At 40.3% G+C, this 13307-nt stretch overlaps 1 protein-coding gene across 2 annotated transcripts in view; it reads left to right on the forward strand.

Annotated features, from left to right (window-relative positions):
* The window catches only part of LOC149439379 (rho GTPase-activating protein 4-like), a 241110-nt gene that overhangs the window by 191906 nt on the left and 35897 nt on the right, over nucleotides 1-13307 (forward strand). For both annotated transcript variants that reach the window (XM_089659101.1, XM_089659102.1), the window contains exons 13-15: nucleotides 1259-1319; nucleotides 3217-3294; nucleotides 12871-13005. In XM_089659101.1, the coding sequence (XP_089515227.1) occupies nucleotides 1259-1319; nucleotides 3217-3294; nucleotides 12871-13005 (274 nt within the window). The remainder of the gene's footprint in view (nucleotides 1-1258; nucleotides 1320-3216; nucleotides 3295-12870; nucleotides 13006-13307) is intronic.

Here is a 13307-nt window from a genome sequence, read left to right on the forward strand (position 1 = left end):
AGGGTGTAAGCAATGTGAGCCTATATATTAATATTAGTATAGATTTCCTTCCATTCCACCTGGTTATTAGTCCTTAAGGAGGAGCCCAGTAGTTCACATTTGCCCCTTTCACAATCACTGGTATTGACTTGCATGCTGTTAGTGTACCGTATATTATTGTACAAAGAAAATGTGATGGGAAATCAGTGAAAATAATGGACTTATTTATAAACCTATATCCCCAATTGATCATTTCAAAAACCTTGTATATAGGAAAAGAAGGGATATTTATAGTATGTGAGCAAATCAATTTTAACACATATGTATATAAATATATTTTTTGAGTTTCTTGACATACTTATATTTTGATAAGACCATCAAAAAGTCCATTTCAACACAGTTATTGTACAGGATACTTCACAGACAGCCTGTCATATTTTGACTTCTATCTGACAAATTTCTAAGTCCACTTTTTCAGGGAAGCACACGTAGTTTATATTGCAAATTATATCTCTAAAATGATGGTTAAGTACCATATGTAAATTACATATACATTTGTTCTTTATAATCTCATTCTCAAGAGATTTAATTTGCAATATACGTATCTATTCCTATGGAAATTCCAGAAAGGGGAACATACCCAACTTGATCCAGGTAAAGCTGTGCGGGTATGTTAAACCAGATCCTTAAGGTTCGGGTTGATATTGCTGTCCTGCACTAACGCACACAGTAGCACAAGTGTTTTTGCACATTGGTATGCTACAATGCCACTGGGCAATTCAGTCGAGAGCACAAGCAACTGTGAAAATTATCATTCACGGCATGGCTTGAATGTAACTTTTTTTCTGAAACAAATCATTGGGTTAAGCACTTTAATGCAACGTGATAGATCGCACATTTAATCACGTGCATTACCACAATGTAACGGAGGCTTTCCACGGGGTCAAAGAGTATTATAAGAAAGCAACAGCAAAATTCACTGAGAATGCAACCAGCAGTTTTATTGGTGGATTTACTCTATATAGGATGCAATAAACCATCAGTGGCTTGGCTACTAGTCTGTAAACTGGAAATCTTTCCCTTCACTTAACAGTTTAAAAAAATATAAAGTGCTATCTAAATATTTATAAAAAATAAAATAAAACAAAATATTATATAAAAAATATAAAAATAAAAATACAAAACATTTAAAATATAATAAAAATTATAAATGTTAAAAAAAAAAGAAAAAAATCAGCCATATGCATTACGTATTATACCGATTTTCTCCCCCATCCAGAGTTCAGGAGAGGCCATTCCACGGGTCGTGTCCAGCTGCATCCGCTTCATAAATCTGCATGGTAAGAAAATCTTTTTAGAATGGTGTTTTTTTAAACAATGTTTACACCTGGAAAGACAAAGGGATTTTTTTGGGCTGCAAGTGATGCAACTAACAAAAGATTATTATTTTACCAATCCCTGTATACAATTGTATATAGCACATATCACATAAGAGCAACAGGATTCCAATTTTCTTTGTTCGTTAAAATGTAATTAAAGCCTATTGCCGGGGAAAGGAAAGACCTTCCCATACAGACCTTCCCCCACACTACAAGCTAGTTTAGGTCTAAGGGACAGGAACAGCAATTTTACGTACCTGATCCTCCACTCCCCAGCAGGTGGCGCTCTCCTCTTCTTCCCTACGCATAATGGTGGAATGTTCCTCGGGAACCTCAAATTCAGTGCAGGGCTCTGGGCTCTCCATTGGTCTTGATGACATCAAGGGACCTGTGACTGTCAGAGCATAATGAAAAAGGGGCTGTGGAGGTTTTAAAGCCAGGAGTGAGTGTAGAAAGTGTGTTGTGTGGCCCATAGTGCTAAATGAGCATTTAACCCTTATACACCAAGAGAGGGTGGTCCCCTATAAAACCAAAGGCGTATTTGACCACCATAACTGGGGTCAAAGGATCTGGTGAGTGAGCAATCCACACTATAAGTCTGTGAGCAGGTGGTGCAGATTACAGTCACTATCTTATCTCTGCTTTGGTTTGGGACAGATATAAGACGTTTCAAGGATTGTCACTTAATGTATGGACTTTTTCACTATTTCACTTATATATGTAATCTATTGGCAAAATTGGCTTGTAATCGTTTAGAAATATCAAGTTTGGTCCATGGACTGGAAGGTATGCACCAAATTTGAGGCATTATATACAGGGATTTTTGGGCATACTAATCCCTAATTTACTGCACTTTTACTTGGTTTATTTTGTATAAATGTAGCGCCTACCTATTCTATTCTATTACATGTTATAGTGACAGCTTCACTATATTAGGGGCAGCTTCACATTAATTATAATCACACTAGTATTTGTTTAGGACTATCAGGTTTGGTCCATGCACTGGGGGGTATGCACCAAATTTGAGGCACTAGATATAGGGATTTTTGGCAATACTTATCCCTCTCTAACTGCACTTTTACTTGTTTATTTGTTTTACGTAAATGTAGCGCCTACCTATTCTATTATCAGTAATGTGCCAGTTTTGATTCCCCGGCAAGTTTTAAGCTACAGGAACTTTCATCCTGTACACGTTGGTGTGCATGGGGCCTAAGGACTTAAGGGCCTAAGTTTTACTGTATTATATTGGTGTTCTCAAATTTAGATTCGCTTTAAGGGCCACTTTCTGCAGTGAGTGAAAGCGGAACTAAACTGTATCTTAGCAACAAAAACTGAAAACGCTATACAACATTTTTTTTTAGTATTCAAAGCAAACTCAGCCATCCGTCCATGTCTTCATGCTTTATTTTGTTGAAAACACCCCCCCCCCTAGCATTTCTAGCTGCAGCTACCTTGAGTAAGGGCAGATAATTCAAGTAGCATTTACATTTGGAATCCATCTGTCCTTAGCTCTGGCATGCTGGCAGGAGGGTGAGGGTGGCTTAGCTGAGAAAACCTCTCCTCCCCTTCTGACTCCTGGAATGTATGACATCATTTTGGCCTAGGCCAGAAACCAGAAAGTAACTGAAGAAATGTAAAAAGAACATGTACATGTACATATGATACACTTTCCTATCTACTTACTAATACTAGCAGCAGTCAATGAAAATATAGTCAATGTTGGTTGAGAGAGTGAAGTTCCACTTTAATACCTGTACATTTTTATTTTTTACCTATATTTTTTTTTTATGTGTGAAGTTATTTTTGTTTTATTTTTTTATTTTTTGTAATTGTGACTGGTATATACTCCAACTTACAGGCTTACAGCACGAAGGTATATTCCGTGTCCCAGGCTCACAAGTCCAGGTCAATGAGATCCGCAGTGCCTTCGAGAGAGGTCAGTGCCGCAAACTCAGGTCATATCTGTATGATGAACACTGGAACATGTTTACAGGTTGTGAGCAGAGGAGCGATCTGAGAAGCTGAATGACTTCTGATAAGACTGTTCTTAATGAACTCCTGGCCAGTATCATGGTAATTGGGTGTCATACAGAAGTGTAGCTTGGACTGTTCTACAACCTAATACATTCTAAAATTAAAATTACACTTCTGTAATACATGCACATTTCACCATATTTTAATCTCATTTAAAAGTACAAAAAAAAATGGCTGATCCTGCCAGAAATCCAGTGTACTCCTACCTCTCTGTATTGAGCTGACAACGCTGTGCCTGTTCTCTGCTGAAACTCCAAGCACTGTTAGCCATACTCAGCGCTCCTCTATGGACTGTGGAGATGAGGAGAAGGGGGGCAGGGGATGATCTGTAATCCAGCAGGGGAGATCTGGGCAGGCTGACAACACTTCTTGAGATTTCAGTGCAGCAAAGGCACTAGGTTATCAGCTCAAACAGAAAATTAGAACCTGGGTGCATTGCTTGCAGAATCAATGGATTCAAAAAACATGGGAAATGTGCAGAGGCTCACTGTATGTTTTTTTTTCTTTTTCTTTTACTTTGCCTATGCAGTGCATTTGTCAAAACCAATGTTTCAGCACAGATCTTTCGGTGCGTTGTATTTTGACAAAGACATTTTTTGCTATGATGCTGGTGCTAATGTTGGAATGCTACAACAGTATATAATAGGCTCAATTCACAAAGTTTTACACAAGCCTTTTTTTTTTATCAGACGTGTCTATAATTCTCAGATCTCATTGGACTCACCTGAAAATAACTGTCATTTTTTGAAGATAAGGATATTTATGTGTTAGCTTTGTTAACTCAGTCTAATGGTTAGTGTCATTATACTACAGTTGATAGGTAGGTTGAATAGTTTAACTTTGGGGGGTTGAATTAAAAAGTTAGATTTAGGAGTCAAGTCATAAAAAAAAAAAAAGGTCTGGCTGCAATATACAATAGACACTGATGCAACACCTCCTGCGCCCAGGGACCCAGATACTGATATAGAGGGCCAATGGACCAATATATACTAGAGCAGTGTTTTTCAACCTTTTTTCAGTCAAGGCACCCTTTAAAATTATGGATAGTCTTGAGGCACCCCATTCTAAAATGTGAAAAACTATTCTAATAGTTTTGTATAAAGCAGCAACATCCACACATATAGGACACCCAACATTAGAAGGGATTTATTCTTTCAAAGAAAATACACTATTGCACACTGCTACTGACTAGTATTCCATAGTTTCTCTTCTCCCTCAGTTTTTCTTCATCACTGAGCTAATGTGACCCCAGCACTGATGGAGAGGGACGGGGGAGGGTCAAACTAGGATGTTGCGCAGGCAGTCGACATCCTCTTTATCAACTGATGATATCACTGGTTGTCAGGTGGCTAGAAGGTCAAAATGGTGCACAAGGAAAACCTGTACCTTGTTCCACCTGCTGCCTTGTATACAACTTTTGAGCAATTTTTAGACATTTTGCCAAGGCACCCCTGAAGAAACCTCAAGGCACCCTGGTTGAGAGGCTGTACTAGAGTATATGGAAGTTCATCCAAAACCGATCAAAGGTTGTGCAGCTCCAACACGAAGCTGGGGAAACTCGATACAAACTGTAGTAGAGAACAAAAACAGAGCGCACCAACCTTGTGCATTACCTCGGTAAGCAAATTAGTGGATTTATTGATTTAAGAGATATACTCACAAAAGTATCAATATAACAGTCATATAGAATCCAAAAAGGAATCATTGGATAAGGAGACATGTGCGAATCCCATCGGAAGGAGAGACTCTCAGGGTGAAGAGCTCTGATGAACAAGGGACCCCCTCTTTGAAAAGCGTCAGCTTCACCCTGAGAGTTTCCCCTTCCAATGGGATTCGCACATGTCTCCTTATCCAATGATTCATTTTTGGATTCTATATGCCTGTTATATTGACACTTTTGTGAGTATATCTAATAAATCTACTAATTGCTTACGAAGGTAATATGCTCTGTTTTTGTTTTCTACTACAGAGTGAAATATACAATATTCACCTCTTTTTTGGCACTGGCCCCCCGCACAGTAATCGTTTTTTCCCACAAGATGTCCTCAGTCTCCTGGGTGGCATAACGCCAAACATAATTCAGCCCGGAAGGTTAAGGACATACTGTGAGTGTAGATTGTCAATGATGTATCGCTGAGTACTGCCCAGCCAAAAGAGGACCCAGTGGCATCAAGTCTGAAGACCTCAGAAAGGAGATGTGTAAAAAAGCATACAGAACTGCCTGGGGAGCTTTTGGGTATGTCTGGAGAATGGTGGTGGAGCATTGGGGAAAGGAGGGAAGGAGAAGAAGTCCGCAGCCAACTATGCTTATTTTCATATTTTCCCTGAGACGCCTTTTAAGTGATTCTAAAGCCTCAGGTTTTTTTTTACCTAAATGAATTAAGGGCCCGAACGAGTGTGTCCATAGAAAGCAGCTTTCCATGAGGGCATTGGGTGGGGAGGAGCCAGGAGCACCGGCGGGGGACCCAAGAAGAGGCTGATCGAGGCTGCTCTATGTATAACCATTGCAAGGAGCAGGTAAGTACACCATGTTTATTATTTTAATTAAAAAAATTCAGCTTTACTATCACTTTAATTCCTTCCTATCTGCAAACTGTAGATTAATCTTCATCTGCATGATGCTCCCTGCTGAGGGTATCTATATCACCCTTTTCACCGGTAGCAGCTGGCACTGTGCACAGCTACCTTTAGTCTACAATAATGATTGGAAATCAGTTAGGGTGCTTCCCTTTCATGTGATCACTTGTGCCAGCTATGTACAAAATAAGCCTTCAGCCTGCAGATATTACCCCAGATGTCACTGCAACCTAAAGATGACAGGTTGCCTCTGTTTATTACTGTAATTGTTAGGTACAATTACAGTATTACAAATCAATTAATTTATTAACAATAATGTATATATAGTATTAAAAGAGGTATAGACTCCAGAGAGAGAGATATCATATTACCCCGGTACAAATCATTAGTAAGACCTCATCTGGAATATGCAGTTCAGTTTTGGGCACCGATTCACAAAAAGAACATTGGGGAACTGAAGAAAGTACAGAGAAGGGCAACCAAACTGATACGAGGCATGGAGGAGCTCAGCTATGAGGAAACATTAGAGGAACTGAATTTATTCTCTCTTGAGAAGAGGAGATTAAGGGGGGATATGATCACCATGTATAATACATAAGGGGGGATATGATTAACATGTATAAATACATCAATGGTTCATTTAGTAAACTTGGTGTAGAATTATTCACCCTGAGGTCATCACACAGGACAGGGGAGCACTCTTTATGTCTGGAGGAAAAGAAGTTTAATCTCCAAACACAGAAAGGTTTCTTCACACTAAGAGCTGTCAAAATGTGGAATAGACTCCCTCAAGAGTTGGTTCTGGCCAGCTCAGTGGATTGCTTCAAAAAAGTCCTGGATTCTTTCTTGGATGCACGGAATATAACTGGATACTAACATTTATAGGTAAAGTTGATCCAGGGAATATTAGATTGCCTCTCGGGGGATCAGGAAGGAATTTTTTTCCCTGCTGGAGCAAATTGGATCATGCTTTGCTGGGTGTTTTTGCCTTCCTCTGGATCAACTGTGGGTATAGGATTACATTTTTTTTTTTAATGGTTGAACTGGATGGACGTTTGTCTTTAAGCTAGGCTAACTATGTAACTATGTAACACACACACATTTCCGAGTTTGTGCATTTGTCAGCCTATGACATTAAATAAGCATTACATTCTTCAGACATTGTCTCCCTCCAGGGGAACAGTTGATTGTAGGATTGTAACATTGACCAAATGCTAACTCTTTGATAGAGATGAAGTGTAACCACTTTTATTATATTCTATTCATCCTCCTCAATAAGAGGAGACCTAGGAGACCTAAACATTCAAGCTTGCTCATGGATCTTTCTGCAAATAAAACCTTCTTGACAGTCAGATATTACTTAACTCTGATATTTTACAGCTCAAGAAAAAGTTGGACAGCTTTTTTAGATTATCATTTACTGAGCTTATAAATTCATTTAGTCCACAGAGTTAGATGCTCCTTGGGCTAGGTGCTTCATCTTAATTTTTGCCAATACATAGCATAACATACTTTTTGCGCTTTTCATAAATAATCTTGTTGTTATTAACCATTTGCCTTCCAGAGGATTTACCCACCAGGCCATTATTGCGATACGACATTGTGTTATTTTAACTGACAATTGCGCGGTCATGCAACGCTGCACCCAAATGAAATGTATGTCTTTTTTTCCCCACGAATAGAACTTTCCTTATTTTTTTCTTTTAATATAGGCGGCAATCAGTGGGACTGCGGCAGGCATTCTGACACTGGGGGGAACTGACTTGGTGTCACTGACATTCCCAGTGACACCAATACAGTGATCAGTGCTAATAAAAAGCACCAACACTGTACTAATGGCACTGGGCAGGAAGGGGTTAACATCTGGGTCGATCAAAGGGTTAATTGTGTGCTGTTTCGCTATGTGGGCTGTGTGTGTGTGTTTCATTGTAAGCACACTGCTTTGTATGGCTCTGCTATGCAGAGCCATACAAAGCAGCATGCCGGAGCCGACAGGGGGGAGATCTGTGTTGTTTACATACAGGTCTCTCCCTTCGGAAATCCTTGGAGATAGCCGGGTGCCGGCAGGGAATCACCAGCCTATACCTGGTGATTGACAGCCAAGGGCGCAAATGGCGGCATGGGTAGGGCACGTGCCACCTACTCTGAACTGCAAAATCACATATATATATACACGTGATTTTGCGCATCCGTGTCGCCCTGTAGCAGTAATACTGCTATAGGGCAATGCGGAAACGGTTTAAGGATATCCTCTATATAAGTGGTCTCCAAACTGTGGCCCTTTGCTTGTCTTTATCTGGCCCTTGGGGCCAGATTAACACCAATAGTGGGGCATAATTCCTGCCATTGACATCAACAATGGAGCACTACTTTTTCCACTGACACCAACAATACAGCACCATTCCTCCCCCTAATACCAAAGATGGGCATTGTTCATTCCTACTGATGCGAATACTATTTAGATTCCCACTGGTCACAGTGTGGCCCTCCTAAAGTCTGAAGGACAGTATACTGGCCCTTTGTTTAGAAAGTTTGGAGACCCCTGTGCTATAGGTACTTCTGTACCTTTTGGACAGTAACAGATCCCTGGCAGATGTTTCTTTATTTCACCCACATTGTCACAAATTTACATAGCAACAAAGTTAGTCAGATGAAAAAAAGACCCAAGTCTGTCTAATTCAACCAATATAATAAATAAATAAATAAATAATAGAATAAATACATAGGAAACATCCATCTACGCAATCCTATCTCCACAGTTGATCCAGAGGAAAGCAGAAAAAAAAAAAAAAAAAAAACCCCTATAAAGCATGGTCCAATTTGCTACTGCAGCACAAAAATAAATTTTTTCCTGATCCCCCTGAAGGTTATAGGATATACCCTGAATCAACCATCTCTGTTATTTTCTATAAATATGATTTATTATTACAGGTACTTATATAGCACCGTCAATTTACGCAACTCTTCACACATAAATATATATTGTACATTCACATCGGTCCTTAACCCTCAAGGGGCATACAATCTAAGGTCCCTAACTCACATTCATATATAGACATACTAGGGCCAATTTACACAGGAACCAATTAACCTACCAGTATGTCTTTACAATGTAGGAGGAAACCGAAGAACCCAGAGGAAACATGCACAGGGAGAACATGTAAACTCCAAGCAGGTGGTGCTATGGGTGGGATTCAAACCAACAAGCCTAATCCAGTTATTTTTTGTGCATTTAGGAATGTCTCTAATGCTTTTGAAAAATAATCTACTGTGCTGGACAGAACCAGTTCTTGAGGGAGTCTATTCCACATTTTCACAGCTCGTACTATAAAGAAGCCTTTCCATATGTGGAGGATAAAGTTGTTGTAAACCCTTACATAAACCCAGTAAAGTGCCTGGCCCTAGTTGACACAGAGATGAAACAAACCCTCCTACATAAGTTGTACCTGCCAATCTGCTGAAGGCCCCACCCTTGTCACCTTTTTTCCTCTTGGTGTCAGGAAAACTTGTCTGAAGTGATTCATGCTGATAGCAGAGGAATGAAGCAGCAGAAATAAATGACACTTGGGGGTTTATTTACTAAAGCTGGAGAGTCCAAAATCAGACTCCCTTCTGCATAGAAACCAATCAGCTTCCAGGTTTCATTGCCAAAGCTTCATTGAACAAGCTGAGGTTAGAAGTTGATTGGTTTCTATGCAGAAGGGAGTCTGATTTTGAACTCTCCAGCTTTAGTAAATAAACCCCTTGGTGTTCTTAATCAAGACAAGTGCACACTATAGAGGGAAATACTTTATTCATATTTAATGTATGAGGTTTACAACCACTTTAAATTCTATTATCCTCCAGACATAGAGTGCCCCCTTGTTATTTTTAATGTCCTTAAAGTGAATAACTGTATGCCAAGTGCACTATGGACCATTATATATTTACACTTGCTGTTTATTCAATCAGAAATTATTATTCATCATCGTTATTATTTATAGATGTATATAGAGACAGATATGTTGTTTAGAAAAACCATATACATCACTCACAACAGGCTTCAGTAGGGAGTGGGGAGCTCCTGATAACATGGGGAAGGGATGCAGGATATGTGAAGTCCTCGCGGTTTGGTTGGGAAGTGGAATAGAGATTGTGGTTGGGAACCTGAAGAATGAAGATGAGATATAAGAAGGCGCCAGCTTGTGGAGGGCCTTATATCAGAACTAGAATGTAGAACTGTTCTTTAGGGACCATGTTGACCCTATGCAGGGACATACAGTAGAAGAGCAGCATCAAAGGAGCAGAGAAGTCCATCAGTGTGGCTAAGTGTTCATATAACTCTTATGGAACTGCTTTGTTTTGTATTAGCAAAAGACCACAGAGGAGAGTTCAGTAGTCGTGGTTAGGGCATTCATATTGGTAAACCTTCCATTTATCATAAAATGTGACCGTTTTAATGATGAGTGTATTTTTGGGACCAGTAAATAAATATGTGACCCATGTGAAACATCAGATACAGCAGATTATCAGAAGTGACGATATGTTAAATATAAGTGAGATTGCAGGGAAAGATACTTCTCTCTTATAGTTTACATATTTCCTGTCAACGATAACAGGAAGGAACTCGTACTGAGATGAATGTAAAAATAACATTCAGTAAGGGATATGAACACTGCTGTGATCTGCAGTAGAAGTGCCCAACTAACGGGATCTTTTTTACTGGAAGTGTTCTCAATGTATTTTTTCATTTTGTCTGCTTGCGGTATAGTGATAACTGACTGGGTACTCTGTGTCTAGAGATGCTAATTCTCTAGAGGTTGTTATGTTGGGGATCACTCTGTAGATCTAGAGGTGGCTATGGTTGGGATCAATCTCTGGGTCTAGAGGTGGCCATGGTGCTAATATCTCTCTGAGCTGGCTACAGTTGGGATCACTGTCTGGGACTAGAGATGGCTGTGGTTTGGATCACTCTCTGGGTCTAAAGTTGGATGTGGTTGGGTTCACTGTCTGGGTCTAGAGGTGGCTGTGGTTGGGTTCACGGTCTGGGTCTAGAGGTAGCTTTGGTTGGGATCACTCTGTGGATTTAGAGGTGACTGTGGTTGGGATCACTCTGTGGGTCTAGAGGTGACTGTTGTTGGGATCACTCTCTGGGTCTAGAGGTGGCTATGTTTGGGATTACTCTCTAGGTCTTGAGGTGACTACATTTGGTATCACTCTCAAGGTCTAGAGATGGCTATAGTGTGAATCACTCTCTGAGTCTAGAGGTGGCTATGGCTGGGATCACTCTCTGGGCCTAGAGGAGACTACATTTGGTATTACTTCCTGGGTCTAAAGGTGGCTAGGAGCTAATTATTCTCTGAATCTAGATGTGGTTATGATTGGTATCACTCTCTACGTTTAGTGGAGACTAGGTTTGGGAACACTCTCTGGGTCTAGAGGTGGCTAGGAGCCAACTACTCTCTGAATCTAGAGGCAGCTAAGTGTTAATCACTCTCTGAGTCTAGAAGTGGCTATGGTTGGTACCACTCTCCGGGTCTAGAGGTGCTAAAGTTAGGATTACTCTCTGGGTCAAGGAAAGTCAGTGATTGGCTGTGGTTATGATAATTTCCTTGATCTATAGTGTTGGCATTCACTGTCAGACTATAGTGGTGTTAAAGTGGTGTCATTCCTTGCCTATATTAGTTAACCTGGTCATCTATATCACTCCCTAATTGTAAAGTTTCTGTAGTGGTCATTTCAAACTATATTGGTAGTCACTTCCTTGCTATAATGCTGGTCCTTCAATGGCTGTGGTGATGGGCACTTTGTGATTAGAATGGCAGTGAATTTGTGGCTGTTGTGATAGTGGTGGCTTATTATGCACTTTCCCTAATAAATACCATGCATTTTTGTGTTGTCAGTGTTGTCAATTTGTGTGACCATGTTTTGTGTAGCTCTGTTTTTGACTTTTTAATGACATGCATTTTTATAATTTAATATATTATCTACATGGTGCAAATCACACCAGTACAATGAGCACCCACTGCTCTAAGCTGTTACTTGCCACTTTGTTGTATCTGGAGTGCATACCTTATCTCATATTTTTTAGTAGTGGCCCATCCCTGGATGTAGCTGTGGTCAGTCCTTGCAGCCAGTAGTGGTTGCTCCCTGTGTCCTGAGGTGGTCAATCCCTTTGTCCAGTGGTGGTCTGTTCATGTGTCCAGTGGTGTTCGCTCCATGCGTCCAGTGGTGGATGCTCTGTGTCAGGTAGTGCTTGCTCCCTGTGTCCAATGTTGAACTGTCCATATTTTCATTGGTGGTTGATGCCTGTGTTCAGTGGAGAGCTTTCCTTATGTCCAGTGGTAGTATGTCCCTGTGCCCAGTGGTAGTTGCTCTGTGTCTAGTACTGGTTTCACTCAGAGTCCTTCAATAGTTCCCATGTGATCTGTCCTTGTGTCTGATTGTAGTCTATCTCTGTTTGCAATATAGTGGTCTGTCGTTGTACCAGTGAAGTCTGTCTCTATGTACAGTGCTAGTGTATCCATGTGTTCAATGTGTGCTCCATATTTCCAGTGGTTATGTCCTGTGTGCCACCGGCCTTTGTTTTGTCTAATGATGTTTTCATGAACCCAGTGACCATTCCATTTGTCCAGCATTTGGTCCCTGTGCCAGCTGTCATTCCATGTGTCAATTGATCATATATCTTGCCTCATTCACCTGCACTGTCTCCCATTGTCTACAATTCCTTCTCCACTTTTCCTTGTACTGGGTTGCATATTTTTTTTCAGCCTGCAGTAAGCAAAATGTCTCCAACCTATTAACCCATTAATTGTAACCTTTTAAAACTTCAAGTACACAAAACCTTACAATATGCAAGTTTACTGAAAGTTTGCCCTGAGTAGAGTTCTCACTTAACCTGGTGTTCCTTTTTTTCTACCAGGTGAGGAACCGCTGGACTCCAGCTACACTGCAAACGATGTGGATTCTGTAGCCGGGGTTCTCAAACTGTACTTCAGAGGCCTGGAAAAGCCACTATTTCCTAATGAAATGTTTCATGATCTGCTGTACTGTCTCCGTGAGTGCATATCCCTATATCATATTTGAATGAGTAAATGGAGGATCTTTAATATAGACTAGAGATTTTTTATAGATGCCATTGAACTGACTCACTCACTGGCATGGACCGAAACTTGGGAACTTAAGTAGGAAACTTCACCACGGGAGTCCAAGAGAGCTAGAAGAAGGCAATGAGTAATTCCAACCCACCAAAAAAACAATGCCAGTTTTTGGTGGAATGACCAGTTAATGATATAGTACAAAGAGCAATGATGTACTGTGACCCGTGGTGAACTGTCCAAGAACTGCTCTCACTCATCA

The sequence above is a fragment of the Staurois parvus genome, unplaced genomic scaffold (assembly GCF_062004578.1).
Source record: "Staurois parvus isolate SC_StPar_1 unplaced genomic scaffold, SC_StPar_1.0 ptg001132l, whole genome shotgun sequence".
Lineage (NCBI taxonomy): Eukaryota > Metazoa > Chordata > Amphibia > Anura > Ranidae > Staurois > Staurois parvus.